The following is a 17,818-nucleotide window of genomic DNA, read 5'->3' as shown; positions in this document are numbered from 1 at the left end:
AGAGAGACAGACAGAGAGAGAGAGAGAGAGACAGAGAGATAGAGAGAGTGGGAGAAAGAGAGAGAGAGAGAGAGAGAGAGAGAGAGAGAGAGAGACTCACTCAAGATGGCTCCATGCTACAGAGCCATTCAATGTTACAGAGAGAGACACATTACTGAACATTATGCCATCTGCTCCACTCCATAATTATCCCCATCTCCAATAAATTCTGTGTCTATACGGGACAACACAAACTTCTCAAACCCAAAGCCAAAACAACACAAATAGAATTGACAAAATTTCAATGACCCGAGACGTGAAATGGACTGAGGGATCGACATTTCCTATTGCTCAATGCCTGTGGCTACGTCATTTCAGATTTTTACAACTGAAATTGCAAAAGCGGTTTCGCAAGTAGACGATTGCCTTGGAGAATTTATTATTCAATTGTAACAAATCACTAGACCAGTTTAATATCCATACATTCACAAATATACATCATTAATAACAAACCAAATATTTTAATATCATGATCTCACTTGAGATCCACTGCCAGGTTTATTGGACACTTAACTAATTACTCAAATTCAAACTTTGTCAAATTCACCAACTGTAAGGTTTCCATGAAGGTTCAGGGCTGAGTGGAAGGACTGGATACTCTATTGAGCATGTTGCCAGTTTCCAAAACAGCTGCAAATAGATACTTTCTCATTCAGAAAACACAATATTCAGAAACAGCAGAATTCAACACAAGCGCTGTTACAGAGCTATGATCTTCAGCAATCGAAAAAAATAAAAAATCCCAGAGGAGGGGGTCAGTCTGGGTTAGTACACCATGAAAAAGCAACATGTGACTGTTTTGGTGCACGTTTGTTATAAATGCTAAATGAGTGTGACAATCCATTTGCCATCCCAAGACGGAGTATGCAGAAGGTGCGGCTATTAGCCATTCTGGGTGAAACATTTACTCACAGTCACAGAATTTCTGCAAAACATCAACTTCTCAGCCTTGATTTCTCCTCTTCTCAACTCTCCCCAGCCTTTATATCGCTTATAACGCGTTTATCAGGTGTTTTTAGTACTTGCAGTACACTGACCACTCTCTTAGAGTAACAGACTATTTTAATGTTAATTGTGAATATCCAAAATTTTTATGTACAACGTCTGTATTATATTTTAGTCTATTGTCTTGTTTTCATTTATGTTTTTTAAACTTTAAAAATTAACATGAGGAATATGTACTTGTCCTGTGTAGTATGAAGGTTATAAAGTATACTGCAGTATTGGAAAAAACTGTCAGTATGTGAAACTGTTAAAAAATAATAATATGACCATTTTCTGTTGCACTGTCCATCTAGTAAACTGTCAAAAGTCTGGTAAAAAGATGACGGTATGCTATGAGGAGGACAACTTGCATATGGGAAAACCTATGATGAGCTTGTGTTTGTTCAAATTTTAGAGACATTTTCAAATATCAGACGCCCATGCATATTACAGCAAGACAACGCCAGGCCATTGGAAATCTTCTCTGTGTATTTGAAAAATACAAACATCTCCCTGAAAGAGCATTTTATAATTCTATCATTAACCTACATTTGCATCAAATATACTCACACTTTAAAGATCAGACCTATCAGCTATAAAATGACACAAAATCCTGAAGTTCCAGCAGCATTCAGTTTATTTTCCCATTTATTATTATTAGTATTACTACTACTGTTACTATTATGAAAAAAATATTTAAACTAAAAATAACAGGTAGTGTGCACTGCATGCCCTGTAATTCAACGATTCGTATATGCATTCACCGCTATACAAAGTTCAGAAAGATAAATTGGACCTGGAAATCTCTTCAGGGAATATTTCTAACATGCAGTCATGAAATAACTAAAGAAATAAATAAATACAAACATCCATGATAACTCATGGAGAGAGAATCAACCTGTAGCCACTCAACAGTTGGTTTACAGCAAAATCAATAAGACAGCATCCTGCTGGCCAAGTATCGACACCACAGTGGACAGCTGATCCAGCACAAAGCCAGCATCAAAAAAGATCCAGTTGGATCAATGGATTAGAAATGTAGCCCTGAGAAATAGTGCTAATAACCACACTCCAATTTCCCCCTGGCAGGACAAAACAAAAGGGGTGGGGGGTGGGAATTCAGTGCAACATTTTATCTTTGAAACTGGAGTCATGGTAAATCTACAAAGTATATTCTATATCTGTTTTGCCAGCGGTTTGCTGGGGTTTTCTAGGCTGGTTTTAGGGGGTCTATAGACCTCCCATATGTTCCCGATTTAAATTCATTCTTCCTTAATCAGCTGTGCAATTATGAATTAATACAATCACAGTAAACTAAACGGTGAGACCTAAAACCTTGATATTACTGTAGCAGGGAGTGATACTCATCCAAACATTAAAGAAAATATGCTACTTGAATGCCTGTTATGTCTTACTTGCCCAGAATAAACTCTCATTAAAATGCTAAAGGATTATCATTTGACTGCAGAGGACAACTGAAATGCTAACATGACTTAGAAAGTAAATTAAATGTGGCTTCTGCATTAAACAATGCAAATGAATGTTATCATTAAGCCCGTGGATGAAACTTGATGAACAGAGGCTAAGTTGACATTACTTAGAAAGCAAATTTAAAATGGTTTATGCATTAAACATTGCACTGTTTTCAAAAGGTGTGCATGGCCTAATCATTCTAATGTCATTTTGTGTTTTTCTCCTGGAAATGTATACATACATTTTAGTAGAGGCAGCTGTGTAGCAAAGACTAGTCAGGTGAGAAGACTGTGACATTTTTAAAATAAATACATAAATAAAAACATACATTTAAAAAATATTACATCTGTTTCCAAGTCTACTATGTGCCAAATTCACAAGACAGTCATTTAAACTTTTTCATACATTTGGACAATTTTCTTTTAAAACATCCCTGAGGTGCATATGTGAAAATAGTGCTGTTTATCTGATGGGTATATTTTGTGGTTTGACTACAAGTCTTGAGCTTTAAATCTGGTTTTGAACTCCAGCTTTTATCTTGTTTTTATCTTGTTTATTTGGATCCAATCTCTTTCGAAAGACGCATTGTATACTAACCTTTATTGCTGTAACTTATCTTTAAAAGTTTGTAGATACTGTCACAGATTAATGGTACTGAAAGCTGTACACTGTTCATACCAAATCTGAAATTTGAAAATAGATGCCTAGCAAGCTCAGTATGCGCATATTTTTGCAAATAAAACATTACTTAGTGTGTATTTGTTAATCAAAGTTAATCAAAAACTGTGTGCTATAAAATCTCTCTCTGTCTAAAAGAGGTAAATAACAAACTGACCTTTTACAAACACATATATTATCTTTGAATGAATATTCTATTCAGTACTCAGCAGAAATAATAAAAAGTCAAAGCAGAAAAAAGTTAAGACTGATCCAAGGACAATGATTCAAAGCACTTTAAATAAATAAATAAATGAATGAATGAATAAATAAATAAATAAATAATCACACAAAAGGAAATTCAAATTTGCTAGGTGAGAGTTATAACAAAGAAGTCATAACTAAGAAGTTTTGTCTTATAAACACAGTGTTTTAACAGGTATATAAAGACTAGATAAACACAGAGATCTGTCATTAGACACAGTGTCACTGATGCAAAGCACCTAACCACACCCCTTGTTAAACTGGTTCCTAAATATATGTGAGTGAATTAGTTACAAGCCAGTTCATATCTAAAAATATATCTTTTATGTCCAAAAAGCATTCTTAAATATCAACCTATGTTATGGGGGACATCTACATTCACATTCTTGGTGTCTTTTAAGGTGGAACAGTATGTTTGAGGGAAATATAATAACTGTTGTATGTGGCTGAAATTTAAACAGACTGGAGAGCTAGCAAATGAAAACATCCACAGAATTTTATAATAATTGTTTTTTGAATAAAATAAAGTACAATGGCTTTTATGATTCTGTGGAGGTTTTTATTGTGAAATTTTAATGCAATGTTAACAATTAGTATCTTTAATTTTGTTAGAAACTATTTAGAATTAGAGATAAAACCTTTAATAAAGATAAGTTTTTAGACAAGTTTAGCAAAGAGGGTAGTGCTCCAATAATTTTTGATCTCAGAAACATAAAGAAATCATCAAGAACATCAAAAAAGCTGGCATGACCTTTGTTTCTATTTCAAAGCTGCATGAGAAAAAGTGAGCGGCATCTATTTCCAGGTGAGAGACACAAAGATTCATTACATGCCACGCGATCAACAGTAAACAAGCTGATGACAACACAAATACAAGAAAGAAAAAATGAGGGAACGCATATTTCTGGAGGTCAAGAGTGAAATGACTGCCAAGAACAGCATCACAGCTGTAAATTACACCTGAAGAAGAAAAAGAAAGAATAGAAGAACACAGAGAGAGAGAGGGAACACAGATAAAAGGCTGCACTCTGATGATATACAGTAATTAATTGAATAATCCTCAACCACTCTGGAGCCATTCAGTGAGACCTCAATCCCTTCCCCCCAGTTATTTGCCTCAGCAACTGAAATCATCTCAAATCTAGGCCATTTATAAACAGCATCAATGATTTACTAATATTTGTATATTTAAAAAAAAAACATTTCTGCTTGACTAAAGTAATTGTATCTGGTAAAAATGTCTTATTCCATTAGCAAATGATTTAAAATAAGCAAAAGAGCCCAGGCATCTCTGTCCCCCACAAATTCCACCAGCTCCTCCTGGGGGATCCCAAGGCGTTCCCTGGCCAGCCAGGAGATATAATCTTATACTGGGTCTACCTTGGGGCCTCCTTCCAGTTGGATGTGCCTGGTACATCTCCAGTGGGAGGCATCTTTATCAGATTCCCGATCCACCTCAAATGGCTCCTCAACACGAAGAGCTCCTCCCTAATCACTGAGCTCCTCACATGTTCACGGCTAGTACGCCCAGCAACCCATTGGAGAAAACTTTCAGATGATTGTATCGCAATCTCTTTCTTTCGCTCATTACCCAGAGCTCATGACCATAGGTGAGAGTGGGTACGTAGATGGACTGGTAAATTGAGATCTTTGCTTTATGGCTTAGCTCTCTTTTCAGCATGACCGGCCGGTACAGTGATCGCATTACTGCAGACACGGCACCTAACCTACGGTCAACTTCACGATCCCTTGGCAGTGGAAATCAGAGAACTCAAAATCTAATTGCTAGATTTAATACAAACGATTGGTGATTACATATAAAATAAAAAATATATAATACATGTTTTATATATAACTGTACCAAGGACTTACTGAATGACCCTTGTTAATGTTGGAACATTGCTGTGTGCATTTGACGGCATCCAGGCACATTAATCAAGCCAGGCATTAATCAATCAATTGACCAATCAATCAATCAATCAATCGATATTCTAATGTTGCATGACTAGTTTTGGATCACAACCACCCTTCCAACTCATCCTACAGGTACTGAATGGAGCTGCATTAACCCAGAGTGCACAGATCCACTGCTGTACAGACTAAAGATCGAGGGCTCTTCACTATTCTGCCAAACCCTTAGCATTCAGTGTGGCGACTTAGGCTTAAGTATGGCAGCTCCTGAGTGTCCCATTACATTTCATGCTTTAGTATTAATTTGTGCCCACAATGGATGAATCGTAAAGCAGAGGAATTTACACACTATGAAGAGTATCCACAAAATATTCGGACATATAGTCTATCCCCAATGGAGTGATTAATTTAGGTAGCTGTAGAAGATAGAAAATAGAGTGGGCATACAAGCATACATTAAGCAGATGCTGGAGCACAGCTGGACACATCTGCTATGCTCTGAACTCTGCACTCTTTCACTGTCACACGCACAAACACACATACACACACAAGGTGAATAATCTCCTCCAAATAAGCACTGCTGTGTTGCCTTTCCTGGCTCAAAACAAGAGGGAAATAAGTCTCTGATAAATGATTGTGACCAGAGTTTAATTCAAATGAATCGGGTTAAAGGGCACCATTTACATTTGATATAAATTATGACCAGCAAACAAAGGTCAGCAGTAAAAAGCTGGTCTTGTTGCACTGCTGATAGAATTCGGGCAATGGCATATATCTCTCTTTCTCTTTCACACTAAGAAAGTTAGAGCAGATCTTAAATGCTTCGATTGAAACTCCAGGGAAAGTATTCCTGAATATAAAGTGCACTGGTTGACTGGTTCAGTGGTTGGTGAATTTAGCTACATTAAAAAAAATAAAAGTTGCATCTTTTAGCATTTTAGCATTTTTTTATGTATTGTAAGGAACTAATGTCTAAAGCAGAAGATTTGGTTTAAAACAAAGGGTACAGTATATGTCCATTCATTTCTGTACATCACCTACTGCAGACACAGTCTAATTTCTGTAGAAAAGCATGGAATTAAATGAGACACACCAGAGCAGCTGCACTTGAACTGCAATCTCTGGAGTATTTTGAGTTACGCCTAATCTGGGATCAGCTGAATTGGTGTTTATAATCCAGAATTAAACATTCAACATCAATACTTGACATTACTAATGTCTATATAGTTAGATGCCATCAAATCTTCACAAACATATTCCACAATCAAGAATAAAGGAGTAGAGACTTCCTGCAGCAAAGAACAACTCTCAAATAATAACCTTCATACCTAGAAAAATGATTAAGGAACATCTGTCTACATAAATTGCACTAATTGATTATGACACAAGACTTTAACTTTCACAACTCTTATTAATATATATATATATAAATATTAAATATAGCCTCTTACCGTGACTGTGAGAGCTGTGAATGGTGTAGAGTTGAGAGTTGGGTCTCTGGATTGTTTCTTATAAACAATTTTATATTTGGAGATAAACCCATTGGGATTTCTGGGCTGGGTCCAGTTTAGCAAAATGGAGTAAGCGCTGCTAGGCCATACTGTGGGTGTGTCCATGTCTTGTGGCTCCGCCTCCAGTGTTAACACAGAGCTCCAGGGGCTGGAGGCAGAGCCTTGGGAGTTGTGGGTGATGACTTTGTACTCATACTCAGTAAAAGGTTTAAGGGAGTCTGATGCATCGATAAATTCCAGAGGGCCCTCAGTCCAAATAAAGACCAGCAGCTCCTCCTGTGTTCCTGCTGGTCGCCTGCATTGAAAAAGAGAGTTAATAGAGCAACAAGTTATATATAATATATAAAGAAGAATAACCCATAATATTTATTCAGTGTTCATCAATGATATATATTATTTTATAGAATCTATGAAATGCAGACGCAAACTGTATTCCCTGAATAAACCAGATCATGCTACAGAAAGCTGGTCACTCATGGAGGCCACCATGTTTGCATTATGCTGAATGCAGAATCTATGACACATCGAGGGCATTAGGTGTCAGTATAATGGCTGTTTTTCAGGATAGCTGATTAATATGAAAAAAATAATTCAGCATCAGTACCTGACCTCACTATAACTTATAATGCATTTTAAATCATTCATTCATTCATTCATTCATTCATATAATGACTGCACTGAATTTGCAGAATGGGCAAAACAAAAATTGGAACAGGACCCTTAGTTTACACAGAAGATTTTGTTCAGCGATGAGGCAAACTTTTATTTGAATGGTGAAGTTAACAAACAAAACCACCGCTATTGGTCTGACCACATTGGATAGATCCCTCCAAGACTGTTGGAACAAAAAAAAATGGATGGTATGGTGTGGTACATGGGGTACAAAGATAGTGGGGCCATTCTTCATCAATAGAAACCTCAAGGCCACTGGATATGCGAAATTGCTTCATGATCATGTGTTTCCCTATTCATGCACTGAAGCTGGCATATTCCCTGAGTTTTTCCAACAAGATGGTGCACCACCACATTATGGGTGTCAGGCCCGAGCATTCCTAGATGAACAGTTTCCTGGAAAGTGGATTGGTCATCGTGGGCCAGTGGAATGGCCCCCAAGGTCTCCCGATCTGACCCCCTTAGACTTTTATCTTTGGGGTCATCTGAAGGCAATTGTCTATGCTGTGAAGATACGAGATGTGTAGCACCTGAAACTACGGATACTGGAAGCCTGTGTTAGCATTTCTCCTGCTGTGTTGCTATCAGTGTGTGAAGAGTGGGAGAAGAGGGTTGCATTGACAATCCAACACAATGGGCACTTTGAACACATGTTATAAGTGGTCAGAAACTTGTAAATAACTTATGAAAGAATAAAGTTATGTTAAAAACAAGCACCATTGTTTTTCTTGTGAAATTCCCAATAAGTTTGATGTGCCACATGACCCTCTCCGGGTGACTGTCTGTGAAGAGTTGGTGTGTTCTCCCCGTGTCTGCGTGTGTTTCCTCTGGGTGCTCCGGTTTCCTCCCACAGTCCAAAAACACACACTGGTAGGTGGATTTGCGACTCAAAAGTGTCTGTAGGTATGAATGTGTGAGTGTGTGTGTTGCCCTGTGAAGGACTGGCGCCCCCAGTCTTGCGCCCAATGATTCCAGGTGGGCTCTGGACCCACCGTGACCCTGAACTGGATAAGTGCTTACAGATAATGAATGAATGAATGAATTAATGTATCCATATAAATGTCCCACCCTGTGTGTATATATATATATATTTTTGACTATTTTGACATTTTGACTATTCTCACATTATTGTTGTTGAGTTGCTGTGCTGAATATAAAGATGTGTGGGATTACAGTTTTTAAGCAAGTGAAATTTGTAAAAATATGATGAAAGACATGTCAAACTACCTTAGTCCCCAGAGTGTTAAAATAGTAATCAGTACACATCTGCCATCAATTAAAGTGCGTTTGTTTAACCTTCATATTTTCTTCAGCTGTTCTAGATTGTCCTGACACTTACTTAAAGAAAACTGGTCTGTGAAGCATCCAAGAGGCTAGTCTCAGCCACAGGCGCTCCGCCCACAAGTAGACAAAGTCTGATACCTTCAGTGCATTAGTTTGGTCTCACTGCCAGAATTCTGCCAGTTGCATTCTGATTGATATATACACTTTTGTGTATCATTTTGTACTGGTTCTGCTACTGGTCTGACGTGAACCATAATGGCTTCCCCATTCTACGCGTGCCAAAATAGCAGGCTTGTCCTTTCGCATGTCAGTCATATTTCATTTCCTGAAGTATTAGGCAGTTCTTGGCCACGTTAAGTATTGGTTTTGTACTACATGTGATGACAATCTCCCATATTTTTCAAATAACTGGGGTGTGGGGTACAGTGGCAAAAATATAAGACTTCCCTTACAAGAAAAACATATTTTTCTTTAGTTAGAACTGGGACTTTATTCAAGATAGAGTAAATTAAACAAAAAAACTGAAGATGAAAAGGAATATCACATTTCAGAACAACAATGACACACAGCATACCTCCACATCAACAAAAAATTGCCTTCACCAAAGATTTAGAACGGTCCAGACAGAGCTCCGAACTGAATCCAATTGAAAATCTGTGTGCAACCTAAAGATGGCTGTGCACAAGAGATTGCCACAAAGAAGGGGCCATGCTTATAGACTCCTACCCCAAAAGACTGAATGCTGTAACAAAATTTTAAGGTGTTTCAACAATGTATCAATATATGGGTGTGAATATTTATGCAACCACATTGCATAGATTTCAGTTTGATTTTCAGTTCAATTGTACATTATATGTATCACATTAAAAGCAGAAGAATTTCTAAAATATTAATATATTTCTTCTTTTTTTACATCATAAATCCTGGCATTTTCACAGTGGGGTGAAGACTTTAAACAATAAATTAAAATTCAGTTCTGTTTTTGATAAAATAGCAGAAACCTATGTTAGTAAAGCTCTACTCAAATCAGATATCTAGTCCAAATCATGACCATTGACTTGAGACAGGCAGATGAATACAAGGCATTGGAATGTAAAGCCCCACCATAGTTTAGTCATGCAAAGGTTCCTGTCATATTATGACAGAATAAAACCAATTCCGGTCACAAATCCAAATTTTGTTTGTTCTACCAAGTGTAGTGCACTCTTTTCTTGATCAAGGTGGAGGTGAACCGAGGTATGGCACTGAGCCCTGCAGAGGGAAATCATTGTTAATTCCCCACATTAGATTCTGGGCCTCCATGCTGCTGTGGAAAATGACATTGGGCTCAGCTAATGTGGCCCCTGCCGGCCCCACTCAGCTCCCACTTCCTAATCCTGCCCTCTGCATTCAAATTGACGCAAACAGTGACCGGCAGGGAAGTGCAAACACAAACACACTGAGCTTCTCAACAGCATATGTGTGTGTGAATGTGTGTGTTCACAACACACACACACACACACACACACACACACACACACACACACACACACACACTCAGATACACAAGAAGAACCAGATGTGCCTGGAATATAAGATGCAATTTTTGAACATAGAAAGTAATACATCATTCAAATCACAATAATTTGAGATATGTGCCTCTAGTATGAATGTATGAGCTGTGTTAATTTTCCAAATATGTGTAGACATCCTTTATCATTCATTCACTGTCTGAAACCGATTATTCAGTTCAGGGCTGCAGTGGGTCCGGAGACACATTCACTCACACACTCACACCTACGGGGACTTTTGAGTCTTCAATCCACCTACTGACGTGTGCTTTTGGACATCGGAAACTGGAGCACCCTGAGGAAATCCACACAGACACAGGGAGAACACACCAAACTCCTCACAGACAGTCACCCGGAGCGGGACTTGAACCCACAACCTCCAGGATCCTGAAACAAAAAGTACACTTTGGGGACATATGTTTAACATCTTCCACAGTAACAACCTCTGCTTATCTGAAAAGGAACAGACATTGGACAATTTCTGTGAGGATTTGTTGGCATTCGGCCTCATAAGGCTCAGTGAGGTCAGTTACTGAAGCTGAATCACAACACCATGCCAATTCATCCTATAACGGGGCTTTATACCCCTCTAGGCATAGGGCATGGTGATCTTAGGATCATGTGTATCTGCTCCAAAGTTCTTCCTTTCTGTTCATGCTCTTCTATAGAGATTAAACCTCACCCACTGTGGACACACTAAATTCACTCATTATAAAGGGGGTCTACAAAAAAGAGTCTATTCCACTGATTCACAGAAGAAGGACAAATAATGCATGTGCTGAAGAGACAACACAAAGTCAACTCTGGATAAACGGAAGAGATATTTTTAATATAATGTTGATCTGGGGTTTTATTATAAACTGAATCCACGACATATCACAGTCCTTTTAAGACGGGAGTGGGTGCATGTGCCCTCTCTATGGGGTGGGTTTACATATCGTATTTGTCTGCATTTATCCGATCCCGAATCAAGGCTCAAATCAAATCCGACCGAGCGTGCTCTAAACACTGAGGCCTCGGCGGGTATGCTAATGATATTTCACCAAGATTTACGCCGGCTCCAGTTTCTCTGACCTCGCATATGGATGACATTGGTCAACACGCTGCAATGCCCTTGAATAAAGCCCCTCACGAGGAGAGGAGAGTGGGGAAGAGAAAAGGAGGATGGTTTATTCATTGTAAAAAATGAAATCATGATATCTGAGTTCCCATTCTGAGATTGATGTCAGAATATCACTAGATGATTCAGCTTAATTCTAGACATTTTTGCTTGTTTCATGGCAGACTGTTCTGATTCTTCCAAGAAATGATCAAATGTTTTTCCACTAGAGTAAGACAGACAGTATATCTCTCTATCTGACTGACTCTGTCTGTCTCTCTCCCTCTACAGAGTGGTGCCCTCTGATGCTGCTGTGATTATGCTGTGTCGGTGGAAGCTTCCCTCGTTTAGTGCTGAGTGATCGAGTGGCATCCTGTGTCATATTATCATGCTCTCCCTCCTTCTCTTTCTCTCCTCAGAGTTCAATAAGAATAATCAGAGTCAGCAGCACCACATCAGCTTCCATTTACAGCTGCCCATCAGATCTACTGCTGAAATCCCTCCCTCTTCTCTTCTGTGAATGTATATATGCACACACACATATATATTTATTTCTCACTTTTGCTCTCCATCTCTTTCCCTCATTCTCTCGCCCTTTTCTCTACTCTGTTTCTATCTTACCCTCACTGTCTGTCCCTATTCTCCCCTCTCTCTCTCTCCCCTAACCACCCCTCCTCTGAGAAGTGTGACCAACTGTTATCATTCTGTTCACCTCAAGGTCGAGGTGTAATTACTGTTTAATGTTACACAGTAATATTGTTACACCATGTCCAGATACTTTTAAATGCACAACACATACAGACAAACATCCAACACAGCTCTTATTTCTTTAGTTATTCCTATTTCTGTAATGTTGAATTGGGCTCATTTGCATTTTTTTGCCCTAATTCGACCATATGGGCTGTTACAGAATTCAAGGACAAAATCATCTTTTTTCCTCCCAAGTGCAACTAAATTACTCCAGCCAAATCACCAGCCACTTAATCCTGATTCAGATCCAATCACCATGTAGGCCCACCCCTCATTAAGGGTGAGGAATAACATTCCTAAAAGTTTGCAGACACTGTTTTTAACTACTCCTTTCCCACTGTGGCCTCCAGTGCCAACTGAGCACACACCAAGTGTATAAGCTCTGTGTTCACAATGCCAAATGCCATGTGTCTGCCACGGCTGTATAAATCATCCCAACATTAGACTGTGGATTATCTGTGGTGATGAAGCTCCATCCAATACCTTTGGGATGAGCTGGTCATAAAGATTGTGACCCATTACTAATTACCCAAAATCAGTATGTGACCTCTGGATAAATACTCACAGCAATATATCTCACCTGTATATGAAGTACATGGTAATGAGTCCATTAGGTTTGTGTGGAGGACTCCAACAAACTTCAATAACAGCAGCTCCAGCTGGAGTTAATTCTGGTGGATCCAAAGCCTGTGGGGCTGCCTCTAAAGTTCGGACAGAGACCCCCGGACCCGCACCACAACCATCTAAATACACAAACAATTCATTTATATCTTACAGTTCATTCATGCTGATGTGAGGGAAGAGTGCCCTCTTACCAACACAGAGAGGAAGTGAGGCCAGTTATGTTCTGCAAATTAAGTTTTTAGAATTTCAATTTAAAAAAGGGAGATATGTGATAAACTAAGACACCGTTCATTAGCAGCTAACTTGAGTAATATTTACTTGCACCTGATTATCTTTTTTAAAGATATTAAAGTTGTGTAACCAGGACTAAAAATGTTCCACAATGAAGTAAAGAGTTCACATATTTTAAGGAGTGAACAAATATGTGCAAATTAACACAGATCCCTGGGTTTTTAATTCAACATATTTTATATGGTTTTGTCAAAATACAACAAATATCAAACTACACAGCACTGTTCTCCTCTTGCCTAAACAGTTCTGTTCACCATTCACCAGTTTTAGCAACTGTTTCTTTAAATGAGAATGAGCCACAGGTCAGGTCAGGATGACAACCAAAGAGTGAGGAGCAGACGCTCCCTTCGCTGTGTTTAACCTCTTTTTTTTTGCATTCTCACATAAACACGGGTCCAGTGCTGTGATAGGACATAATTTAACAAGAAAATGGGGCAATTCTAAAGTATCTGTATTTGACGTAAGAAGCATGGTAAACTCAGAGTAAGAAGTAGCACACAATCTTCCAAGACATAGGTAGCTCACAAAAGATGACTGCTGTTATTTCAGTTTGTAAGTTGGTAGGCTGCAGACTCCCAAATTAATCTGCTAATGCACTGAAAATGTGATATTTTCATAATCCATCACTTTTAATGCAATTAGTGTAAATGGTCTGGTACCTGTTTGACAGGCCTGCACTCTGATGTTATAAGGTGTGTAGGGGTCAAGTCCATCCAGCAGCAAGAACTGGTCCTGTCCGGCCCCTCTGGTCAAGGGCCGTTCGGTATATGCATTAAGTAAAATGTTATAGTTAATGGGAAGACTCCTGTTAAACACACCTGGAAACACACATGCACACATTCACAGACACAAACACACACATACACACCACACAGAGCTGTTTAGAAAAAACACTAATGTCCGCCTTATTTTCAGTCATACCAAATACAATATATGTCCAAAACTTTGCAGCCAGCATTGTTTCTGAAATGAAGGGAATAAGTCCGGAGTTTGTTCTTTCTGCAGTGAGATTCACTTCTTCACTGTTCTGACAAGGCATTACACTGATGGCATTCATCTTCCTAGGCATTAGTGGTAGTTGAAGTGATTACTTAATGTCCCAAAAAAGTAAAGCATTTTGAGTATGCAAGGGATAAACAAGTACAACTATTCAGTTGATTCATTCATTTATAAACATTACTGAATGAAACTCTATCACTTCAAAAAACAGAGTTCTACTATTTCACAGTTAAGGAGCTTCACATCCCCTGGCAGTCTCTTTGCAATGGGCATGGCAAATTTATTTATTACATGGCACCCTATTATATATCATTTTATATCATGCTTTTCTGCAGATATTAAAGTATTTAAATTAATGGAGATTAATTTAATTTTAAGAGGTGATTATAAAGGTTATAACATACAATGAAGAAATGAACTGTTTGTAAACTTGTACACTTACAGTTCTGTGAGTTCGTGATATTTCCTAAACTGTCTCTGTCTCTTTCTCAAACCCTCTGAAACTCTGCTACAACACACATTTTGACACTTTTTTTTTCTGCAGCTGGCACCGGGCTCTTTGCGCTTTGTTAATATTCCCATCACTGGCACCTTTCATAATTTACGGCAACTGGAGGCTGATAGGTTATTCAACATTTATGAGACTAGGCGATGTATTCCGAGCGGCCTGATTATCTTTACAAATGAAAAAGTTAAATTATTCAACTTCCTTCATTGCCGTCTTCCCCGAGCAGATGTAGACTTTTTTTTTTCTTTTGCCCGAGACACAAACCCATCTCAAATTAGAGCCAGCTTTGATCAGTGCTTCTCCTGCCAGAGAGGTTCAATCGCTACAGGTCCTTAAGTTCTATTATTTACAACTAATCACTGACTTTGGAGTTTTTTTTCGCCCCCACTTTCAACTCAAATGAGAGTCTAATATGAAATAACGACATGGAGGAAGGCAAAGGGACTACTCTGTCGGACCTGACAGGGGGCCGCCTTTTTTGTTTTGCGTTCAGACTTAACCAAGTGTGGTTTAAAGCCATAGATTTATATTTTTATATTATTTCAGCCTCTCTGAATCTAAAGTCAGTGAGTAATCCAGGCTATTTGGGTGCCAGGGGATAGTTAAAGGCTCTTTAGGTGTAATCGAGATTTCTTCTCACAGGAAAGAGGCCTAATGAGACAATAATAACAAAAGATGGACCATCTGAGGCAGACAATCAGCTCTGGAGGAAGATAGCGTTCTCTCTTCTTCTCTACGCTTGAATGGCTCAGTGAGAAGTGATGCCGTTCCCTCTCTCTCTCATTCTCTCTCTCACCATCCTCGGCAGGTGGAGTGGTGTAATAGTGAGAGAGTTCAGGGTTTGAATGGGAATGAGCTTGTGTCAACTCCCACTGAAGCAAACAGAGAGGAGGGAGAGGGGGAAAGGCAGGGCATTTATTTGTTTGTTCACCAGCTTGTTTGTGTTCGTGCTCTCAGCGAGTGAGAAGGCTGAGCCCTGGAGGACTCACAATGCTCAGCAAGACCCTGAGGATGTGCTGATTGATCAATGGAGAACAGACATGATGTGACAAGGACAGCATGCTTCAAGTAACATTTTAAGTTCAGACATACACTAGTGTGCAAAGGTTCCTGGCACCTGAAAAGTTATTTATATGGTTAATAAGTAGACTCTGTGTCCAAACATGTTTAGACCTACATTATAATAACTATTATCCTCTACTTTAAGGTTCACCCATTGCGGACAAAACATTTATAGTCTTTATAGAAAAATTCATCATTTTTCCTATCATTTTATTCTGCACTATCACTCTGTAAACAAGCCAAATGACCTGTCAGTGGAAAAAGTGAGTAAAAACACCTCCAGAACAATGTTGAATAAACATATAAACACCTTAATCATAGTCAAAGTTCTCAATATTGTATATATTAATAAGATGTATAAAGATTTAACCTGCCTTTAAGGCGTACTTGCATAATAAGTATTCAAAGACTAAAATAATAAGTTGTAGAAGGCTAAAATAGTATGAAATTAAGTGGAAAAATACCAGGAGGTGACCAGGAGACAAAAACAGAGCGAGGGCCTGACACGTTAACATAATTCGGAGGTGGGATCCTCTCAGGTGATGAGACTGGTGTCTGGATGATGTGCTTCCTGCTTAAACTCCTCCCTCCTCCAGTGCTTGCCTCCAACTCATAAGCATACCTGTAAAAACAAAAAAGAAAAATATAATGATATAACGCCTAAAGGGGACATTAGCACTGGGTTTCTCTTGTTCATAAACTTCCATCTCATCACACACTATTTAACTTCACTGTTCAAAATTGTCCAGAAGCCCTTTATAATAAAGTGAAATCACTTATTTAAACTCGCATCCACTGCTGACACTGGTGTTCACATAGTATGTATTAAAAAAGGGATCTAGTACTTATTCAGCTGCTGAAAAACATGGGCCCAAACCAGGATTAAACCCTGGACTGATATTCTGAGAAGCATGTGAATTAACAAGGTGCCTCAATCAAATAGTCTCTTGTCAAATTATTATTGGAACATTCTAAACCTAGCAGTAAACACTAGGCAGGCAACATATTAAAGGAACACTATGTAGTATTTCTACATTAAAATTACAGCTTAAAAATAATTTAATGGGTAAGGATCCCTATTTGTATCCATGTGTTCAAAAATAAATGTGTTTACAGAAAGCATGTAGGAAGGGGAATAATACGCTGAAATAGTTAATAATTTATGTAATACATAACAGTTAATTCGTATTCTCCTCCAAGTTTTTTGATCTTCAATAATGTAAAGTCACTGAGAGTAGTGTGGTTCAACATTGATCGCCATGGGTTATACCTATTACACTGTCACACAATCCACAATATTTAATGGATCACATATATGTAAAATGAGGAAAATGCATTTGTGCAATGGGAGTGTTTTTCTTCTGAACCTGTACCTTATAAACCATTTTAGGGTATTCCCTTAGTCATTAGCAAATGTATTTTGTCATTTGTCAAAGTGCAGATGCTTCTTTCCAGTCCTAAAATATTCTAGAAACTCTAATGGAAGAGCTCTGTGTTAATTTTACTATAACAGTGCAGTGTAAAGCTGTGCTCAGGATCGATAAAAAGGTGATGCCATTAAACAGATGACAGTGTTAATGCAATGCTGATCAGAGCCTCAGCATGATCTTTCAGAGGCCTGATGGATACTCCACACACATACAAGTGCACACACACACACATGCATATGAATGGGAAGGGTAGTGTGTGTGTGTGCACGTGAGAGAGAGAGAGAGAGAGAGAGAGAGTCTGTGTTAATGCCTGGTGCAGGGTATAAAAATGCCCGGAGGAAAGCTCTTTTAAGACACACATGACTTCACAAGATAGATTTAGCTTTTAAACAGCGAGAGGTGTCAGTGCAAAGGTCTGAATTTCCAATGTAAGTGGGTCATGTTGAACATTGGGGGCTTTTAATTTGCCATAAACTCCATACACACCCATTAATACCTCTGCATTAACTATTGTTCCGGCACTATCCCTTTAAAATAAGCCCATCAGCCATAATACACCGCTCTCATCAGCGGCAATAAAATGCATTAGTGCAGCAGATTTGTCACCGGACACGTTTTTACGCGTGGATCTCCTACAAAAAAATGGCGCGTGTGCGAGTGATATATGACACTTCCTTTATTTCATTTCCTGTCAAAATGGCCGTTAAGTG

At 38.6% G+C, this 17,818-nt stretch overlaps 1 protein-coding gene across 1 annotated transcript in view; it reads right to left on the bottom strand.

The window, feature by feature from the left end:
- Positions 1-17,818, bottom strand: part of ush2a (Usher syndrome 2A (autosomal recessive, mild)) — a 248,165-nt gene that overhangs the window by 22,533 nt on the left and 207,814 nt on the right. The window contains exons 61-64 of the mRNA XM_066670600.1: positions 16,143-16,300; positions 13,769-13,927; positions 12,775-12,937; positions 6,780-7,134 (exon numbers count right to left, since the gene is read on the bottom strand). Of these exons, the coding sequence (XP_066526697.1) occupies positions 6,780-7,134; positions 12,775-12,937; positions 13,769-13,927; positions 16,143-16,300 (835 nt within the window). The remainder of the gene's footprint in view (positions 1-6,779; positions 7,135-12,774; positions 12,938-13,768; positions 13,928-16,142; positions 16,301-17,818) is intronic.

The sequence above is a fragment of the Hoplias malabaricus genome, chromosome 1 (assembly GCF_029633855.1).
Source record: "Hoplias malabaricus isolate fHopMal1 chromosome 1, fHopMal1.hap1, whole genome shotgun sequence".
NCBI lineage: Eukaryota > Metazoa > Chordata > Actinopteri > Characiformes > Erythrinidae > Hoplias > Hoplias malabaricus.
This window is presented reverse-complemented; position numbering and strand designations above follow the sequence as displayed.